Here is a 21,056-nt window from a genome sequence, read left to right on the forward strand (position 1 = left end):
CGTCTCCAGCACTGTTCCGGATATGGAATTCCCTAGCTTTTTCGCCATCTCTCTTCCAGAAATGGTCAGATCTGGGTCCATCCACATGGGGACCATCTGCAGCACTGTTCCGGATATGGAATTCCCCTAGCTTTTTCGCCATCTCTCTTCCAGAAATGGCCAGATCTGAGTCCATCCACATGGTGATCATCTCCAGCACTGTTCCGGATATGGAATTCCCTAGCTTTTTCGCCATCTCTCTTCCAGAAATGGTCAGATCTGAGTCCATCCACATGGTGACCATCTCCAGCACTGTTCCGGATATGGAATTCCCTAGCTTTTTCGCCATCTCTCTTCCAGAAATGGTCAGATCTGGAATTCCCTAGCTCCATCCACATGGGGACCATCTCCAGCACTGTTCCGGATATGGAATTCCCTAGCTTTTTCGCCATCTCTCTTCCAGAAATGGTCAGATCTGGGTCCATCCACATGGGGACCATCTCCAGCACTGTTCCGGATATGGAATTCCCTAGCTTTTTCGCCATCTCTCTTCCAGAAATGGTCAGATCTGAGTCCATCCACATGGTGATCATCTCCAGCATTGTTCCGGATATGGAATTCCCTAGCTTTTTCACCATCTCTCTTCCAGAAATGGTCAGATCTGAGTCCATCCACATGGTGATCATCTCCAGCACTGTTCCGGATATGGAATTCCCTAGCTTTTTCGCCATCTCTCTTCCAGAAATGGTCAGATCTGAGTCCATCCACATGGTGACCGTCTCCAGCACTGTTCCGGATATGGAATTCCCTAGCTTTTTCGCCATCTCTCTTCCAGAAATGGTCAGATCTGGGTCCATCCACATGGGGACCATCTGCAGCACTGTTCCGGATATGGAATTCCCCTAGCTTTTTCGCCATCTCTCTTCCAGAAATGGCCAGATCTGAGTCCATCCACATGGTGATCATCTCCAGCACTGTTCCGGATATGGAATTCCCTAGCTTTTTCGCCATCTCTCTTCCAGAAATGGTCAGATCTGAGTCCATCCACATGGTGACCATCTCCAGCACTGGTCCGGATATGGAATTCCCTAGCTTTTTCGCCATTTCTCTTCCTGAAATGGTCAGATCTGAGTCCATCCACATGGTGACCATCTCCAGCACTGTTCCGGATATAGAATTCCCTAGCTTTTTCGCCATCTCTCTTCCTGAAATGGTCAGATCTGAGTCCATCCACATGGGGACCATCTCCAGCACTGTTCCGGATATGGAATTCCCTAGCTTTTTCGCCATCTCTCTTCCTGAAATGGTCAGATCTGAGTCCATCCACATGGGGAACATCTCCAGCACTGTTCCGGATATGGAATTCCCTAGCGTTTTCGCAATTTTTCGCGATATTCCTCCAGGAAATCCCAGATTTTCTAAGATTTTCTTGCATATTATGCCCAAAACACTTCAGCTACCTTTTGTGGTCTGAGGATTTCCGGAGCTTCCTCCAGCAATCTTCTGGGATTTTCTTGTATCCCAGATTTTTGTGGTCATTTTGGAGCTTGTATATTATGTCCAAAACACTTCAGATACCTTTTGTGGTCAGAGGATTTCTGGAGCTTCCTCCAGAAATCCCAGATATTCTGGGATTTTCTTGTATATTATGCCCAAAACACATCAGATACCTTTTGTGGTCAGAGGATTTCTGGAGCTTCCTCCAGGAAATCCCAGATCTTCTGGGATTTTCTTGTATATTATGCCCAAAACACTTCAGATACCTTTTGTGGTCAGAGGATTTCTGGAGCTTCCTCCAGAAATCCCAGATCTTCTGTGATTTTCTTGCATATTATGTTTAAAACCCTTCTGATACCTTTTGTGGTCAGAGGATTTCTGGATCTTCCTCCAGGAAATCCCAGATCTTCTGGGATTTTCTTGTATATTATGCCCAAAACACTCCAGATACCTTTTGTGGTTAGAGGATTTCTGGACATTCCTCCAGGAAATCCCAGATCTTCTGGGATTTTCTTGTATATTACGCCCAAAACACTTCAGATACCTTTTGTGGTCAAAGGATTTCTGGAGCTTCCTCCAGGAAATCCCGGATCTTCTGGGATTTTCTTGTATATTATGCCCAAAACACTTCAGATACCTTTTGTGGTCAGAGGATTTCTGGACTTCCTCCAGAAATCCCAGATCTTCTGGGATTTTCTTGCATATTAGTCCAAAACACTTCAGATACCTTTTGTGGTCAGAGGATTTCTGGAGCTTCCTCCAGGAAATCCCAGATCTTCCGCGATTTCCTTGTATATTATGCCCAAAACACTTCAGATACCTTTTGTGGTCAGAGGATTTCTGGAGCTTCCTCCAGGAAATCCCAGATCTTCTGGGATTTTCTTGCATATTATGTCCAAAGCACTTCAGATACCTTTTGTGGTCAGAGGATTTCTGGAGCTTCCTCCAGGAATTCCCAGATCTTCTGGGATTTTCCTTGTATATTATGCCCAGAACACTTCAGATACCTTTTGTGGTCAGAGGATTTCTGGAGCTTCCTCCAGAAATTCCAGATCTTCTGGGATTTTCTTACATATTATGTCCCAAACACTTCAGATACCTTTTGTGGTCAGAGGATTTCTGGAGCTTCCTCCAGAAATCCCAGATCTTCTGCGATTTTCTTGTATATTATGTCCAAAACACTTCAGATACCTTTTGTGGTCTGAGGATTTCTGGAGCTTCCTCCAGCAAATTCCAGATCTTCTGGGATTTTCTTGTATATTACGCCCAAAACACTTCAGATACCTTTTGTGGTCAGAGGATTTCTGGAGCTTCCTCCAGAAATCCCAGATCTTCTGGGATTTTCTTGCATATTACGCCCAAAACACTTCAGATACCTTTTGTGGTCAGAGGATTTCTGGAGCTTCCTCCAGAAATCCCAGATCTTCTGGGATTTTCTTGTATATTATGCCCAAAACACTTCAGATACCTTTTGTGGTCAGAGGATTTCTGGAGCTTCCTCCAGAAATCCCAAATCTTCCGAGATTTCCTTGTATATTACGCCCAAAACACTTCAGATACCTTTTGTGGTCAGAGGATTTCTGGAGCTTCCTCCAGGAAATCCCAGATCTTCTGGGATTTCCTTGTATATTATGCCCAAAACACTTCAGATACCTTTTGTGGTCAGAGGATTTCTGGACTTCCTCCAGGAAATCCCAGATCTTCTGGGATTTTCTTGTATATTATGCCCAAAACACTTCAGATACCTTTTGTGATCAGAAGATTTCTGGAGCTTCCTCCAGCGAATCCCAGATCTTCTGGGATTTTCTTGTATATTATGCCCAAAAACACTTCAGATACCTTTTGTGGTCAAAGGATTTCTGGAGCTTCCTCCAGAAATCCCAGATCTTCCGGGATTTTCCTTGCATATTATGTCCAAAGCACTTCAGATACCTTTTGTGGTCAGAGGATTTCTGGAGCTTCCTCCAGAAATCCCAGATCTTCTGGGATTTCCTTGCATATTATGTCCAAAACACTTCAGATACCTTTTGTGGTCAGAGGATTTCTGGAGCTTCCTCCAGAAATTCCAGATCTTCTGGGATTTTCTTGTATATTATGCCCCAAACACTTCAGATACCTTTTGTGGTCAGAGGATTTCTGGAGCTTCCTCCAGAAATCCCAGATCTTCTGCGATTTTCTTGCATATTACGCCCGAAACACTTTAGATACCTTTTGTGGTCAGAGGATTTCTGGAGCTTCCTCCAGAAATCCCAGATCTTCTGGGATTTTCTTGCATATTATGTCCAAAACACTTCAGATACCTTTTGTGGTCAGAGGATTTCTGGAGCTTCCTCCAGAAATCCCAGATCTTCTGCGATTTTCTTGTATATTATGCCCAAAACACTTCAGATACCTTTTGTGGTCAGAGGATTTCTGGAGCTTCCTCCAGAAATCCCAGATCTTCCAGGATTTCCTTGTATATTACGCCCGAAACACTTTAGATACCTTTTGTGGTCAGAGGATTCCTGGACCTTCCTCATGGAAATTCCAGATCTTAGCACAGTTCAAGTTAAAAGAAGGTTCTAAATGGATTTAAAGTTATAGGCCTCTTTCACTCATAGTTTTTCTCATAGTTAGATAATCGACTTTAAAGATTTTCAGACACTTTTATGGATTTCTCGTCCAAATTTCCTTATTTCCAAGTGAAATTTTGCACATCTCAAGCATGAAGTAGGCTCTAAACAGATGTAAAGTTTGGTTCGAGGGCCCTAATCTCTCATAGTTTCCGAGATAATCGATTTCAAAAATTTTCAGACACTTTTATGCATTTCTCGTCCAATTTTCCTCATTTCCAAGTGAAATTTTGCACATCTCAAGCCTGAAGGAGGCTCTAAACAAATGTAATGTTTGAGGCCCCTATCTCTCATAGTTTCCGAGATAATCGACTTTAAAGATTTTCAGACACTTTTATGCATTTCTCGTCCAATTTTCCTCATTTCCAAGTGAAATTTTGCACATCTCAAGCCTGAAGGAGGCTCTAAACAAATGTAAAGCTTGAGGCCCTTATCTCTCATAGTTTCCGAGATAATCGACTTTAAAGATTTTCAAGCACTTTTATGCATTTCTCGTCCAATTTTCCTCATTTCCGAGTTAAATTCTGCACATCTCAAGCCTGAAGGAGGCTCTAAACAAATGTAAAGTTTGAGGCCCCTATCTCTCATAGTTTTCGAGATAATCGACTTTAAAGATTTTCAGACACTTTTGTGCATTTCTCGTCCAATTTTCCTTATTTCCGAGTGAAATTTTGCACATCTCAAGCCTGAAGGAGGCTCTAAACAAATGTAATGTTTGAGGCCCCTATCTCTCATAGTTTCCGAGATAATCGACTTTAAAGATTTTCAGACACACTTATGCATTTCTCGTCCAATTTTCTTCATTTTCAAGTGAAATTTTGCACATCTCAAGCCTGAAGGAGGCTCTAAACAAATGTAAAGCTTGAGGCCCTTATCTCTCATAGTTTCCGAGATAATCGACTTTAAAGATTTTCAAGCACTTTTATGCATTTCTCGTCCAATTTTCCTCATTTCCGAGTTAAATTCTGCACATCTCAAGCCTGAAGGAGGCTCTAAACAAATGTAAAGTTTGAGGCCCCTATCTCTCATAGTTTTCGAGATAATCGACTTTAAAGATTTTCAGACACTTTTGTGCATTTCTCGTCCAATTTTCCTTATTTCCGAGTGAAATTTTGCACATCTCAAGCCTGAAGGAGGCTCTAAACAAATGTAAAGTTTGAGGCCCCTATCTCTCATAGTTTCCGAGATAATCGACTTTAAAGATTTTCAGACACACTTATGCATTTCTCGTCCAATTTTCTTCATTTTCAAGTGAAATTTTGCACATCTCAAGCCTGAAGGAGGCTCTAAACAGATTTTGAAAATTTGACGAGAAATGCACAAAAGTGTTTGAAAATCTTTAAAGTCGATTATCTCGGAAACTATGAGAGATAGGGGCCTCAAACTTTACATTTGTTTAGAGCCTCCTTCAGGCTTGAGATGTGCAGAATTTAACTCGGAAATAAGGAAAATTGGACGAGAAATGCACAAAAGTGTTTGAAAATCTTTAAAGTCGATAATCTCGGAAACTATGAGAGATAGGGGCCTCAAACTTTGCATTTGTTTAGGGCCTTCTTCATGCTTGAGATGTGCCGAATTTAACTCGGAAATGAGGAAAAATGGACGAGAAATGCACGAAACTGTTTGAAAATCTTTAAAGTCGATTATCTAACTATGAGAAAAACTGTGAGTGAAGGAGGGCTATAACTTTAAATCCATTTAGAACCTTCTTTTAACTTGAACTGTGCTAAGATCTATAATTTCCAGGAGGAAGCTTCAGAAATCCTCTGACCACAAAAGGTATCTGAAGTGTTTTGTACCTAATATGCAAGAAAATCCCAGAAGATATCTGGAGATTTCCTGGACATAATATGGAATATCCCAGTCCTGGAGAAGCTCCAGAAATCCTCTGACCACAAAAGGTATCTGAAGTGTTTTGGACATAATATGCATCCCAAAGATATTTCCTGGAGGAAGCTCCAGAAATCCTCTGACCACAAAAGGTATCTGAAGTGTTTTGGGCATAATATACAAGAAAATCCCAAAATATCTGGGATTTCCTGGAGGAATGTCCAGAAATCCTCTGACCACAAAAGGTATCTGAAGTGTTTTGGGCATAATATACAAGGAAATCCCAGAAGATCTGGGATTTCCTGGAGGAAGCTCCAGAAATCCTCTGACCACAAAAGGTATCTGAAGTCTTTTGGGCATAATATACAAGGAAATCCCGGAAGGTCTGGGATTTCCTGGAGGAAGCTCCGGAGATCCTCTGACCACAAAAGGTATCTGAATTATTTTGGGCATAACGTGCAAGAAAATCACAGAAGATCTGGGATTTCTGGAGGAAGCTCCAGAAATCCTCTGACCACAAAAGGTATCTGAAGTGTTTTGGGCATAATATACAAGGAAATCCCGGAAGGTCTGGGATTTCCTGGAGGAAGCTCCAGAAATCCTCTGACCACAAAAGGTATCTGAATTGTTTTGGGCATAATATGCAAGAAAATCACAGAAGATCTGGGATTTCTGGAGGAAGCTCCAGAAATCCTCTAACCACAAAAGGTATCTGAAGTGTTTTGGGCATAATATACAAGGAAATCCCGGAAGGTCTGGGATTTCCTGGAGGAAGCTCCAGAAATCCTCTGACCACAAAAGGTATCTGAATTGTTTTGGGCATAATATGCAAGAAAATCACAGAAGATCTGGGATTTCCTGGAAGAAGCTCCAGAGATCCTCTGACCACAAAAGGTATCTGAATTATTTTGGGCATAACGTGCAAGAAAATCACAGAAAATCTGGGATTTCTGGAGGAAGCTCCAGAAATCCTCTGACCACAAAAGGTATCTGAAGTGTTTTGGGCATAATATACAAGGAAATCCCGGAAGGTCTGGGATTTCCTGGAGGAAGCTCCAGAAATCCTCTGACCACAAAAGGTATCTGAATTGTTTTGGGCATAATATGCAAGAAAATCACAGAAGATCTGGGATTTCTGGAGGAAGCTCCAGAAATCCTCTGACCACAAAAGGTATCTGAAGTGTTTTGGGCATAATATGCAAGAAAATCCCAGAAGATCTGGGATTTCTGGAGGAAGCTCCAGAAATCCTCTGACCACAAAAGGTATCTGAAGTGTTTTGGGCATAATATACAAGGAAATCGCAGAAGATCTGGGATTTCTGGAGGAAGCTCCAGAAATCCTCTGACCACAAAAGGTATCTGAAGTGTTTTGGGCATAATATGCAAGAAAATCTTAGAAGATGTGGGATTTCCTGGAGGAAGATCGCGAAAAATTGCGAAAAAGCTAGGGAATTCCCTGTCCGGAACAGTGCTGGAGATGATCCCCATGTGGATGGACTCAGATCTAACCATTTCAGGAAGAGAGTTGGCGAAAAAGCTAGGGAATTCCATATCCGGAACAGTGCTGGAGATGGTCCCCATGTGGATGGACTCAGATCAGACCATTTCAGGAAGAGAGATGGCGAAAAAGCTAGGGAATTCCATATCCGGAACAGTGCTGGAGATGATCACCATGTTGATGGACTCAGATCTAACCATTTCTGGGAGAGAGATGGCGAAAAAGCTAGGGAATTCTATATCCGGAACAGTGCTGGAGATGGTCCCCATGTGGATGGACTCAGATCTGACCATTTCAGGAAGAGAGATGGCGAAAAAGCTAGGGAATTCCATATCCGGAACAGTGCTGGAGATGATCCCCATGTGGATGGACTCAGATCTAACCATTTCAGGAAGAGAGATGGCGAAAAAGCTAGGGAATTCCATATCCGGAACAGTGCTGGAGACGGTCACCATGTGGATGGACTCAGATCTGGCCATTTCTGGAAGAGAGATGGCGAAAAAGCTAGGGAATTCCATATCCGGAACAGTGCTGGAGACGGTCACCATGTGGATGGACTCAGATCTGACCATTTCAGGAAGAGAGATGGCGAAAAAGCTAGGGAATTCTATATCCGGAACAGTGCTGGAGATGATCACCATGTGGATGGACTCAGATCTGACAATTTCTGGAAGAGAGATGGCGAAAAAGCTAGGGAATTCCATATCCGGAACAGTGCTGGAGATGATCACCATGTTGATGGACTCAGATCTAACCATTTCTGGGAGAGAGATGGCGAAAAAGCTAGGGAATTCTATATCCGGAACAGTGCTGGAGATGGTCCCCATGTGGATGGACTCAGATCTGACCATTTCAGGAAGAGAGATGGCGAAAAAGCTAGGGAATTCCATATCCGGAACAGTGCTGGAGATGATCACCATGTGGATGGACTCAGATCTGACAATTTCTGGAAGAGAGATGGCGAAAAAGCTAGGGAATTCCATATCCGGAACAGTGCTGGAGATGATCACCATGTGGATGGACTCAGATCTGACAATTTCTGGAAGAGAGATGGCGAAAATGCTAGGGAATTCCATATCCGGAACAGTGCTGGAGATGATCACCATGTGGATGGACTCAGATCTGGCCATTTCTGGAAGAGAGATGGCGAAAAAGCTAGGGAACTCCATATCCGGAACAATGCTGGGGATAGTCATCATATGGATGGGCTCAAAACTGATCATATCTGGAGGAAAAATGAGGAAAAGTAGGATAATACCATGTCCAGAGCTTTTCCAGGGATGGTCATCTTGTGGATAAAGAAGATTTGGGGATGTCTAAGATAATGATGAGAAGGACGTCTTATGTTCGTATATCATGAAATTGATTTTTCTTGCAAATTCTAATTCAATTACACTGCGAGAAATTATTGATAAATGGTTTTTAGCTCGTTAAAAAACTGTGGCCGTTTTTTGCTCGTAAGATTTCTCTAGAGGTTTTTTGAAGTCACCAAAAAAGATACAGGGTTTTTGCAATAAGGTCCTCATTTATCCCTCCACAGGGAACAGTCATTTCCGAAAGAGGAACAGTCCCTACTTTTAAGATATTTCGCGTAACGGTTGCAAATACAGAGACATTACAACACGCCTATATATGTGAAAATGAGCTTTGATGAACAGAGACATAATAAATAAAATATAATTAGTAACATAACTTTTAAATCAAAAAAATTGCGTGAAATTAAATTTTTTTGTCCATTTCTTTTTCAAACATATCGCATAATGTCTTTTACACTCTTTCATCCTCTTCTTATTTTACCTTTACAACAAATTCAATTTGGTTTGGATAAAAATTGATTACAAAAAATAGACCGATCTCTGACGTCATAATTACTTCAATATGTCTACATATTGACTTTTATACTAAATGAATTAAATGGGAAATTGCGTTCATTTCTTTAGGAGCTATACAGATCATTTCAATTTATTTAAAGGTATTTATCACAATAAAATGGTTATATAGCAAAATATGAACATGCTGCTTGGGTACAAAATTAATGACTTGCATTTTTCATCAAATTTATAGCAATTTATTGAGTTGTACATACAAATAATAAATTATTTAAGATGAGTTTATCCTTGAAATCCCTTAGAAAAATCCTTCCTTCAATTGAATTATCTTGCTAATTATTTTATCTTATTGGCCTCTTAAGGTTCCTACTCATCATATGCTCCTGAGAATATTACGGTGACCTTTATCAATCCAACTTCAGTTCGTGTCTCTTGGCAAACATCGCTCAACTACAACAGCTCGAAGCCCATTCAGAAATATGATGTTACATACAAACCGACTGATGCCAGGTAAATGCTTCTTTCCCATCTATTTCCTGTCCCATTTTATTTCACTTCAAATCACCTTCCATCTTGAGCCTCATTGTACCCCCCGGTGGAGTCTTTCCGTGCCAAAAATTTTTCTGTGCATTTTTCATGTAATCTCCCCCTTTTTTTCTCCATACAAGAAAAATATTTATTGATATTTCTTGCCAAAGAGACAGTTAAATATTTTTCTCCAGATTTCTTCGGCATTACATTCAATTCAATATACAATTTTTGCAATTTTTCTTCCCTTCAATTTTATTCTCTTTAGAATTCAATTGCATTTTAATGAACTTCTAAGAACATTATTAAATTTTGTGGGGTAGCATAAGGGAGAAATTGACATGAAATTGAAGGTAATTGAAAAGGAATGTGCCTTTCAACACTGTCTTTTATTTTGGTGAATGTGCTGAAGGCTGAGTCCTTTTCAATTTTCTCTATTCTTATCTCTTGTCCTTTGTAAAGATAATCCATTGGTTGACGTGATAAAAGTTGTTTTCAATAGAAAATTTGAAGGCTTTTGCACTAAAGTCTAACAAGAATATGTATATCACAAATCATAAATTGTGGCATTTATGCTGAGAGGCAATGAAAGACGGATTTTGATGAAATATCTATTGAAGCATCTCACTTGTGAAGACTTTATATTGATGGAAAAATTCCATTGATATTATAGAAATGTTTGCATGCTATATTAAAAATATTTTGTATTGTGATTTATAAAATCTGAAAAATAGTGGAGATTTTATGAGTTTAAAATTGAAATAAGCTGTATGAATTTCAACAAATACCATATTAAACTTATATTAAGTAAGTTGATTAAATATTTTTCTAAATAATTATTGTTATTGAAAGATACCTCAAAGAAACTATAAATTGTTACGTTTAATTTTAAATAAGATTTCTGACTTTTCCATTGCAAAGAAACTTAAAGTTTTGACTTTCTGTCAATAATATATTTCTAGTGCTCTAACAAATTGACAAATCAAATTTACCCATAAACAAACTCGTTTATGTTCTTCCACTCACAGAATTCTGATTAATTCTTGAGAGTTAGACAAGAAACTTTCTCGTTAGTTCCTTGAGAAATTCTGAAGTGACTAATTTGAAGAGGAAACGAAACACATGGATATTCATATTCTTGATTAAATTTACTATCGGAAAACCCACAATCTTCTGTAACCAACCGAGATACATAAGATAAAAAAAAGACACAAAATAAAAAGGGGATGGAACAGCGTCTCTGCTTTGAGAAATGCTCGTATTCGTGACTTTGATACAAATACCTAAGCGGAAGTTGTTTATCAGGAAAGAATCGAATGTAAAAGTTCAAGCTTTCCGTATCGTTTTTTTTTGTATTTCGTCCTTTTTTGAAGTATCTCGATTCACAACGGAGATCAAAACTATTAATAAAAAGACTTGAAAATTGATCAAAAATCCAAAAATGAGATTACTGATTCATAACCGGTTTTTAACCGTAGTTCAGATAATATACGAAATTCTAAGACCTTTCAAATGAATCTATTATTATCCTATTCAGTTGAGAACCCTGGAGATGTTTAATTTTTGGATTTCAAAAACAATTAAAAAGAATGGTTGTAAAGTACAAGCTGAGATTCTTTATGATCTCAGCTTTAGTGTTCCGAGATGATATTCGTATATGGTCGAAAAATTGTCCTATAAAATTTTTCAGATTCGAAAAACTCTAAAGAACATGATTTTGAGACGCTTACCCTAGACACGCTTACGACTTAAGCGGAGAGACAACTTAACCCATTTGTACTCATCGATTAATATATTAATCAAAAAATAGACGATTTTTGATCATTTATTTCTGCGCAATTGATGTCCGAATTTCTGTCGGGAATGGATTTTTCGTTACTTTTGTAAGTCCAGATGGGGCTCACTTGAATAAAATTACAAACTTGTAGAGGGAAATTGAAGAACTGAAGGTGCCACCCATTTTTCACTTCATGAGAGTGAACCGTCCACGGCGACTGATGCTCACTCACATTTACCTAACAATAAAAGCCCCAAAGCAACCTTTCAGCACCCATAAGGATGGTAGGGGTTGGGCGTGTCAAAGGAATGAAGGATTAGGATTGGTAGGTTATGGTCGTTGACTGGGTTGACATGTGTCGAATAGGCCACACGCTCTACACTTTGGTCTTTCAATTACTTCGAAAAAATAGTCCGACAGCGATGGAAATACATTTTGTTGTTCTTTTCTCGCTTCGCGGAAAGTCATGCAAAATTTTTGCTCAAAATGGCGAACGGAAAATACGACATACCGTCGAATTTCTTAAAATTGACCTCCATCCTCTTTCCTGATTTGAATTCTGATTGCGAATTCATGTTCTTAGATCTTCTACTCTATCTAAATCAAAAGAGTTTGTAATTAATTAATGTACAGAATTTAAATTCAGTGACCGTTAAGACGCGTGTTTGACAAGGATGATGATAGATTTTTTTTTCTTTTCAAAAAAATCATCTATTAATCTGTATAAAATTAATTCCAAAATATGAAAAATCTATTTCAAGTATTTCTGGTACATTGGCTGAATGGGTTAACGTAATAGTAATCAAATTAATGATCAGATCACATTACATTACATCAGTTTCTGACTATGTTGCATCTCAGCTTAAGCCAAGAAATGGCTTAGTTAGTGGGAAATTGATGGGAATTTAGTCAAGCCATTTTTTTAAAATATATTTAAGTTAAGCCGTCTTTCGGCTTAAATCATAAGTGTGTGCGTAGAGTATAATGTAATGCTTGACTTATGGAAAGGTTCCAAAGAGTCTCGAAGTTGGTGTTCTCACAGTTGGAGTATGATTCTCCAAAAGTGTCTTGGCTAAAAAATAAATGGAACTCTATTTAGGGCAGAATCACATTGACAGTGAAAAGCTCACCGTATTTCGTTAATTTACGCATTTTCATTGCAATTCTTACGCAAATATTCCACTACCGTATTACCTTATCTCATACTCGATGGCACTAGGTGAAAATAATCTAAGAAAATTTAAGAAAAAATGAAAATTCGATAAACGGTGAGAAAAATAAAACTGTAAGAGAAATTAAGCGTACAGTTTTTTTTGCTCACCGTTTTTCGCATTTTCGTTTTATTTCTTAAATTTTTTTTAATATTATTTTCACCTAGTGCCAATGCAATCGAGTATGAGATAAGATAATACGGTAATGGAATATTTGCGTAAGAATTGCAATGAAAATACGTAAATTAATGAAATACGGTGAGGCTACGGCGAGCATTTTATTGTCAATGTGATATTACCCTACACAAAATCTTTTTGATGTTCGAAAAATTAAGACCGGATTTCGAATTTTCGTATTAAAAATTTGTATATGGTTGTCAAATTTTATGAACTACTACTGTAAAAAGCACTCAAAGTATATACTCAGTAGTTATGAGGGCATTTAATATAATTGAAGAGCCAAATTATGAGCCTTATTTCCTGGGATGATCTCTTCAACAAAGCGGAGATTGACACATCATGATAATCGAGACAGTTCTAAATTCGAACAAGATAGACCTCATTATCACGTGAACAGAACTACAAAGTTAAAATATAATTTTCTTAGTTTTCGAAACCGATCTTCGGATATAATTTTCGCTGGGGAAAATCTCGTTGTGAGCATTTTGACTTAGTGGAAAGTGGTCTGCTTTTCAATGGGGCAACCTTTGAACATTTATTATTTTGTCTTATTTCACAAAGCAAAAATTCTATTTTGTTAATCGAGGTTAATAGAAAATAATCAATTGTATTGACTATAGTTTACAGAATAGGGTTTTTGCTTTGGAAAATAAGAGAAAAATTGAAATATTCAAAGGCAGGCCAGTTTCCCCTACTATCTCAAAATTCTCTAACTACAGTAGACTCTCACTCAATCGGCTCTTTCTCAATCGGGCGTCAAATTTTGTTGACAATTTTCACGCTTAATTATGGAGCTAATTCGCTCAAATTCGCTATAAGTTCTTCCTATTTTATCGTGATTATTTATAATTGAGCGCTTTTTGTGGAATTTACAAAGGCTTTGACGCCCAAATCTATCGATAAACCGGATGACATTTCACCCCATATTCCCGACTGAGTGAGAGTCTACTGTATTTGGTTTCCAAATTCTGCTTACTAATTTCTATTACAACGTTCTTTCCCTTTAAAGTTCCACAATAACTGAAACTATTTCCTAAAATTCTAAAGACACTGAGGTTCAATAGGATTATATTAAAATATTTCTGAAGTAATTCTCTTAAATAATAACTGCTTTCTCTATGAGTTCGAGCAGTAGTAAGTACGGAAGTAAGAGAAAGGGACCTTAAGTTATAAAGTTTGTTATTTTATTAAAAAAAAAAAGATTACATGAAATTCAGACGAAGAAAAAATCTCTTATTTTGCGTGTTTTAAAGCTTTTTAGATATCCATTCAGGAAATTTAATTTCAGCTTCTAGCATCTCGCCATAATAGAGCTAAACGAGCTAAAGTATACGCTAATTTGTTTAGTTTTTTTTTTTGCTCAAGCACAAAGGAAGAGCAATATTTGCACAAAATCCCTCAACAGTCAGTTACCATCATACAAATCATGAGCTTCACCACCCAAGGAATCAAATGTTGTAATAATTTTGGGAAAGTGATGAGAAAATTGCGTTGTGGTGTTTGTGCGTTCCGTCGTCTGCTGAGCTAAACGATAATGGTGCAGGCAGGGTATTAATGGAGCAACTAAATATTGGCTCGGGATAACGAAACACAACCTTCATTTTCCACCAACTTTCTCTTCTCCTCCAGAAACATGTTCTTGCGAATATAATGAAAACTCTGAAGATTGTTAACACAACAGTGAAAGAAAATATATGAAATGTAGCAATATGAAAATTTTCCTCCGACATTGAATTTATATTTGCATTCAGTTTAGAATTGATTTTAATTAGTTCATCTCTCCAAAAAAAATTAAAAGTACATTTTTACTAGAATTCTATTGAGACAAAAATTTACATATAACGTACTCTGAAAGAAACAGTTTGTAAAGCGGTCAACTAAATCTTGTGAAAATTTTGTCAAAAGGATATTGTTTCCCAGTTTGAAAAAAAAACAATTTCTACATTTTATACGAAAAATATCCTTTTGATTAATTTTTCTCAAAATCTAGATTAACGCCGATTTATCAAACCTCTTTAATTTTTTTCTTGAACATCTTTTTGGCCAACTTCTTTTGTTAAAGTGACAAAACTGTTTTGGTCAGGGTTTAATTCCTCTCTGGGTACTTAAATTTTCAACAAATCATGGCAAATAAATCTATTTCTGAAAAATTATATTAAATCCGTCTCTCCGTCCATCTGTTTGTCTGGCTGTCATCAGACTAAGAGGTCGAACGATTAGAGATAGTAAATAGAGTTCTTTGGGTGACCCAATGACCCAACCATAAGTCGAACCATAACCTTACATAACATTCATTTCCTCGCACTCCATTCCATAACCCATTTTTTTTTAATGTTTTAGAAGTTGTATAGGTAGACATTTCATCTGTGTTGTTGTTAAAATTATTTTCCCAATAACAGAATTTCCGATAGGAATGAGTTGTGTCTACAATAAAAAAAAGGGTAGTGAAGCATCCCAGGCTTTGCGAAGTGCTCAAACTCGTGACTTAGATGCTATACCGCAAAAGTACTTTCGCATCATTTACCGTTTGTCGGTTTTCAACCAATTTGAACCGATTCATAAATCAATTAAAAGATCCCACAAAATAGTTTTAAGAGAAATACAATTGATTTTCATATTCAAAATATTCAAAAATGAACGAAATCGCTTAGGTCAATTTTGAGATAAGTCAAAAAACATGTTTTTAGAGGGATTGAAAGAGGTGGAGGGTGATTTGGGTAAATTAGTTTGATATAAGGAATGTTGATTTTGAGGGGGAGGGGTCATAGGAAAACGGAAGTCAATATCTCGTACCGTTTGGAAGCTAGGACGGTGAGAAAAAATTTCGTAGAGTTCGAACAGTTAAAATAGTAAAAGATCAGTCCAGTCATACTTATCTCTCAGATTTAATATAAAAAGACTTAGGGGTAAGCGCGCTACCTTCTTACGACTCAAACTTCGGAAAATTCAATTTTTTCTCTATATTTCTTACGGATTTCATCCATAGGTCTTTTCTGAAAATTTGAGGCATTGGACTAGCTATTAAAATATAATATTATAATGGACCAAATTGATTTACAACACATTGAAAAAAATGATTTGTGCGAAGCATAAATCGTCCGAAGGTAGCGCGCTTTCCCATACATTTAAAAACAGAAAATTTGTTTCTCCTCCACAAATTTTAATGTCCTTGATCTTATCGTTTTGTTTTTAATCCTCATCCTCAATAATGAATAATAGTAGATATTCTAAATTGAAAATGTCCATGAATTCAATACTAACAATGGTTTCTCATGGATGGACAAAGGTTAAAACTTAAAAAGGCTTTAGAAAGCCTTTTCATAGCGGATTTTTGCAATTTTGGGTTCGATCGAAAGATGTTCGGATCTCAAACAAGTCTGATAAACGAATTGAGCTTTATTTATTCTCAACCAAATTGGACAAGTATGGGGGTTTTTTGGACAACTTTTGAAATTGCGAACATAAGCTTGGACGGATTCCAATCGATTTACCCTTCTAATTTATTTTCAAACTCGATTTAATGAATCAATAAATTAATTTCGATACGAATTTCAATTGCCTTACTTTGCAACTTTTTCAGGCAGTATTTCAGTGATTTAAAAATTCGTTTGAAAAGTTTAAAATTTGCCATGAAACGGTAAGCAAATTTTGAGAAATGCTAAAACGTCAAGAAATGCTCCAAACTCGTTACGTTCTTAATGAGTTTTGCGCCACTAAATAACTTTATTAATACAAGACTAAATTTATGCCTTAGTTTCTAAGTTTCGAATTCGAACATTTCGCAAAATGGGACATTATGCAATACTTTTTTTCAGTTTTTCATAATGCCTTAGACAAACTTACAATAAACGTATTATAGAATATAAAAATTATATTTTTGTGTTTATATTTCAAGTTATTTTTGTTGGGTGCAATAAATTAAGAAAATGATTTATTAAATATTTCGTTATAATTTTGATTTTGCGTCTGTGATCTAGCCAAAAATACTTTATCGTTTTTTGATTTTTAAAATTATCATATCTCCAATTCTATACTGAATACATTTTATTTTCTGAAGAGGAATTCGGAAGTCTTCAAGTGCTTAATAATTCCCTATAACTTGGAAAGTTAGTGGTGTAAATTTTTCTTTTTTAATCAATTTAAGGTTGAAAACCAATGCGGGTTTTTCCTATCTTCATCTGAAGGAAAATTTTAGTACTGAGATTTTTTATAATAATGTAATAATGTAAAAATTGTATTTTAGGCTTTCTGGAAATATTTTTGGGATACAAAGAAAATTTTAAGTTATTAATATTGATTAATATTAAAAAAATAATTGTAACAGCAAGACATGACGTGTTTTATGCAAACCCCAGTTGTAAAGATTGTTAAAATTCCGTAAAATTCTATTAAAGATTAAAGTGTTAAATGGCACGTTAAAAAAGTCACTTGTGATGTGCCTTAAAGCTCTTGTAACTTTGCCATTTGATGTCAAAAAGTAAACTTTTCGCGTCAAATTAACTTTCACGACGCTGTCTCCCACGCTTTTTATTTCTTGGTTATATGCGAAGTGGGGAAAAATCACAGTTAAAGCCCTTCTTTTCATTTAAATTTATGTGTTGAGAAAAGAAATCGATTTGAATGTTAACAAATTGAAGTGAATCACTTGAATACTATTCACAATTCACATGATTGGTTTTTCTTTGTAAGAATGAGAGATACATAATTGAATAAATTGGATGAATTGCACCGTTTTGAAATGATTATGCTTGAGGGAAGTCATATGAGGATAAATTAACCTGAAGAATATTGTGCAGAATATAACATTTAATTGGGAACTTTGGGGAGAAAGTGGGGGACGACTGGAATTTCCTTGGGGAGAATGGATGAGTCCTCGACCGAATAAAATTATTGGTAGCTTTTACGGTATAAATGGTTGATGTAGCGTGGAACTTCAGTGTCCTTTATTATTGTCCTTAACAAATTACATACATACAAGGCAAGTGGCGTATCTAAATGACCATATGACTATATATTGGAGTGTCTTCCCTTTCGGTCTTGCCTTCCACGTATAAGATTTTCCGTTCAATTCCGTGACGAGGCTCGATAGACGGAAATAGGAATTCAAACAGTTCAGTCATATCTTGTCTTAGAGTCCAATCAATTCTTATTGCAAAAGAAAGTGCATTCTATATAGTGCCATGGTGAGGGCTTCTTCTTTTATTTTTAGTGTTTTCTTTTAAAAAAATAATTTGGCAAGTTTCATTAATCATTGACAAGATTCCTTATAAAAGGAGAATAAAAAAAAATACGTCTCATGTTCGTGATTCCCAAATGTGAAAGTCACTTTTTATTTAAAAGATTACAAGTTTTTATTGTGGTGAAATTGAACGCAAAAAAGTTGAAAATTGTTTTTTCAATAATAGAGAGCAATTGTGCCATTTTTCTCCGAAAAAATTTTCGGGGAAAAAACACGAATTTTCTCTTGAATTTTTGATCCTTTCAATAAATCAGTGATGTGAAAAAAAGACTGATAGGAGAAATTGAGTCACTTTCGACATCCTCTCTCCTTTGTGTATCGATTTGACCATTTTCTATGTGAGGCAATCAATTGCCCACGTACATGAGACATGGACTGAGGATAGAAAAAAAGAACCACAAATATAGGAAGGGGGACACGAGGCATTCTGTATAACTTGTATGCGTTTCTGATAAAGAATATTTATTGGGGAAAATTTGTTCTGTAATTACAATACAAACACATATTACAGGGGATGACAAATTAACTGGTAAAGTGAAAGTGTTCAAATTTGCTGTTTTGGATAGATTGTTGACTATAAAGCAGTAAATATCTTTAATATATTATTTATTGCAATGAATAAATTCGAGCTATAAGACAATATATTGCACATGCAAAGTCAGGTAATTATGCATAGAACATGGACAATATCCTGTTTTGTTTCTGATTGCTGATAGCAGTATCCATAATGCTTCTTATCAAGATTGAAGAAAATACACGCAAGTCCAACAAGAAAAATCACATTAAGTTAACATAAACATTATAGCTCATTATTCATGTTGAGGTTGATATTATGATTTAAAATTTTAATTTTAAGAAAACTTGTGGTTGAAATTTTGTTATGTCTAAAATGATTTATGATATTTGAGAATAATTTACCAAATTTCGAATGGGATAATATGATAAGGACTTTTATTTAGGGGTTGATGAATATATTCCTCAAAAGTTTCAAACTAAACTTTATGTAAATGTATGGCATATGTAGCATATTGAACTTTTTTGTGGGAAGTACATGGAGATATTAGAAAGTATTTTTGATCGTCTCGACGGTCTCTACGGATTCGACTATAAGGGAAACTGGGGCAGTAATAAACATGAATTAGTTGTAAACACTACGATTTTTTAAGTTAGATTTTGAACTTGAGAGGATGAGATCTCTATGAATTTATAGATAATATAAGGGATCTTTGATAACTAATAAAATGGTCAACCTAAGTCCAAGTGGTGTAGAAATAAAAATCAGTGTTTACAACTACCCCATGTTTACCACTGCTCCAGACACCCCAAATACTGCACGGAGAAAAATATTATCTAATTTTTGAGATATTTTTTTGATCTATTGGTTATGAAAATGTTAGATACGAATATAATTATAGTAGTTTTACAAAACACTAGCCTAATTTTGGCAATGTACTCTTAATATTATTCTTTCTGTTATAAAAGCAACTATCTGTGGTAATTTTTTTCTAATGGGTATTTTTTATCAGTATGAGTATTTTAAAACTAAAATAATTATAATTGTTTTTAATATGCCTATATTCAAGATATCATAATCATACGCATTAAAATCAGACTCCATTTTCACATTAATATTTTGAGAATATATTTTATTGTTTTTATTTTTTATTTTTACTACTGGAATTAAAACTATAATAAATTAATATAGTATAACCGTATAACTTGTGGCATATTTGATCCTCAAATATGATTCCAACTAATATTCAGATGTTCTTTGATATTCTTGTGCACCATGATTCTTAAGTAAGAATTGTTTAATTAAACACTAGTAAAATATCGTTGCTTTATTCAGCATTAACCGTAAGTTCCTCATCGTCTGTTTCAAAAATTCTTATAACAGAATGGAGACACACAGTAGGGCGTTTCAACTAGGAAAAAAATTTTTGGCACTATTCTCACGGTGCTGTATTTGATGAGACAAGAAAGTTTTTCTTCTACGACCATATGATCAGACGCTGTTTAGAGGTGGCTGAACGACCCTCTTTGTAGTGTAAAATCCGGTAATATCAGAAATTTGTTCTACAGATAGGGTCGTTCAGCCACCTCTAAACAGCGTCTGATCATATGGTCGTAGAAGAAAAATTTTCTTGTCTCATCAAATACAGCACCCTGAGAATAGTGCCAAAAAAAATTTTTTCCTAGTTGAAACGCCCTAATACACAGCCTATATAAGAATTGATGATTTAGGTAATAAGTTGCAACAATCCTCAAAAAATACTATAATGATATATTGTTGGAATCTCATCTGAAGCTATACTAATTTTATTTAAATTGAAATTTCATTAAGTCTATTCATAAAATAAAATTGTATAACAAATTACTAAAATTATCGTGTATAAAGAGAGTAGCACGATAAGCATAGTAATATTTCCAACGATTATTGTTTGAAATTTTATCTTTTTGGATGAATTTGGATAATTACTACTGAATGGGTGAATTGTTAAAAATATTACTATGATAATCATGATCGTCTCATAACACAGGATAATTATATGTACTATTTTTTTATAGTGTACTTCAAAATCATAAATTATTCAATAGTGTTGAAAAGTAAGCAGAATTTGTAGCAATCATCATCCCGCTTTATTATCGTTTAAAACTCTTTTAGAGCTGTACTTAATTTTGATATCTTTTAAACTAATTATAATACTTCTCAAATTATTATTTGCTTTAAGGAACTTCATATAGAGCAAATTTGTGCGATTTTTTTGGAGAAGTAATATATCGTCGGTTGCCTCAGCAACTGTGCTAACTGCATCTGCTTTGTGTCTGCATTCATTGCAAACGCCGCGCAGCGAAGCGTTGCTTACAACGAATGC

General features: G+C 36.1%; 1 protein-coding gene across 3 annotated transcripts in view; it reads left to right on the forward strand.

Annotated features, from left to right (window-relative positions):
• The window catches only part of LOC129801196 (uncharacterized), a 53,515-nt gene that overhangs the window by 5,533 nt on the left and 26,926 nt on the right, over nucleotides 1–21,056 (forward strand). For all 3 annotated transcript variants that reach the window (XM_055845994.1, XM_055845996.1, XM_055845995.1), the window contains exon 2: nucleotides 9,608–9,755. In XM_055845994.1, coding sequence (XP_055701969.1) covers nucleotides 9,608–9,755 — 148 coding nt within the window. The remainder of the gene's footprint in view (nucleotides 1–9,607; nucleotides 9,756–21,056) is intronic.

This window comes from Phlebotomus papatasi, chromosome 2 (assembly GCF_024763615.1).
Source record: "Phlebotomus papatasi isolate M1 chromosome 2, Ppap_2.1, whole genome shotgun sequence".
In the NCBI taxonomy this organism is placed as follows: domain Eukaryota; kingdom Metazoa; phylum Arthropoda; class Insecta; order Diptera; family Psychodidae; genus Phlebotomus; species Phlebotomus papatasi.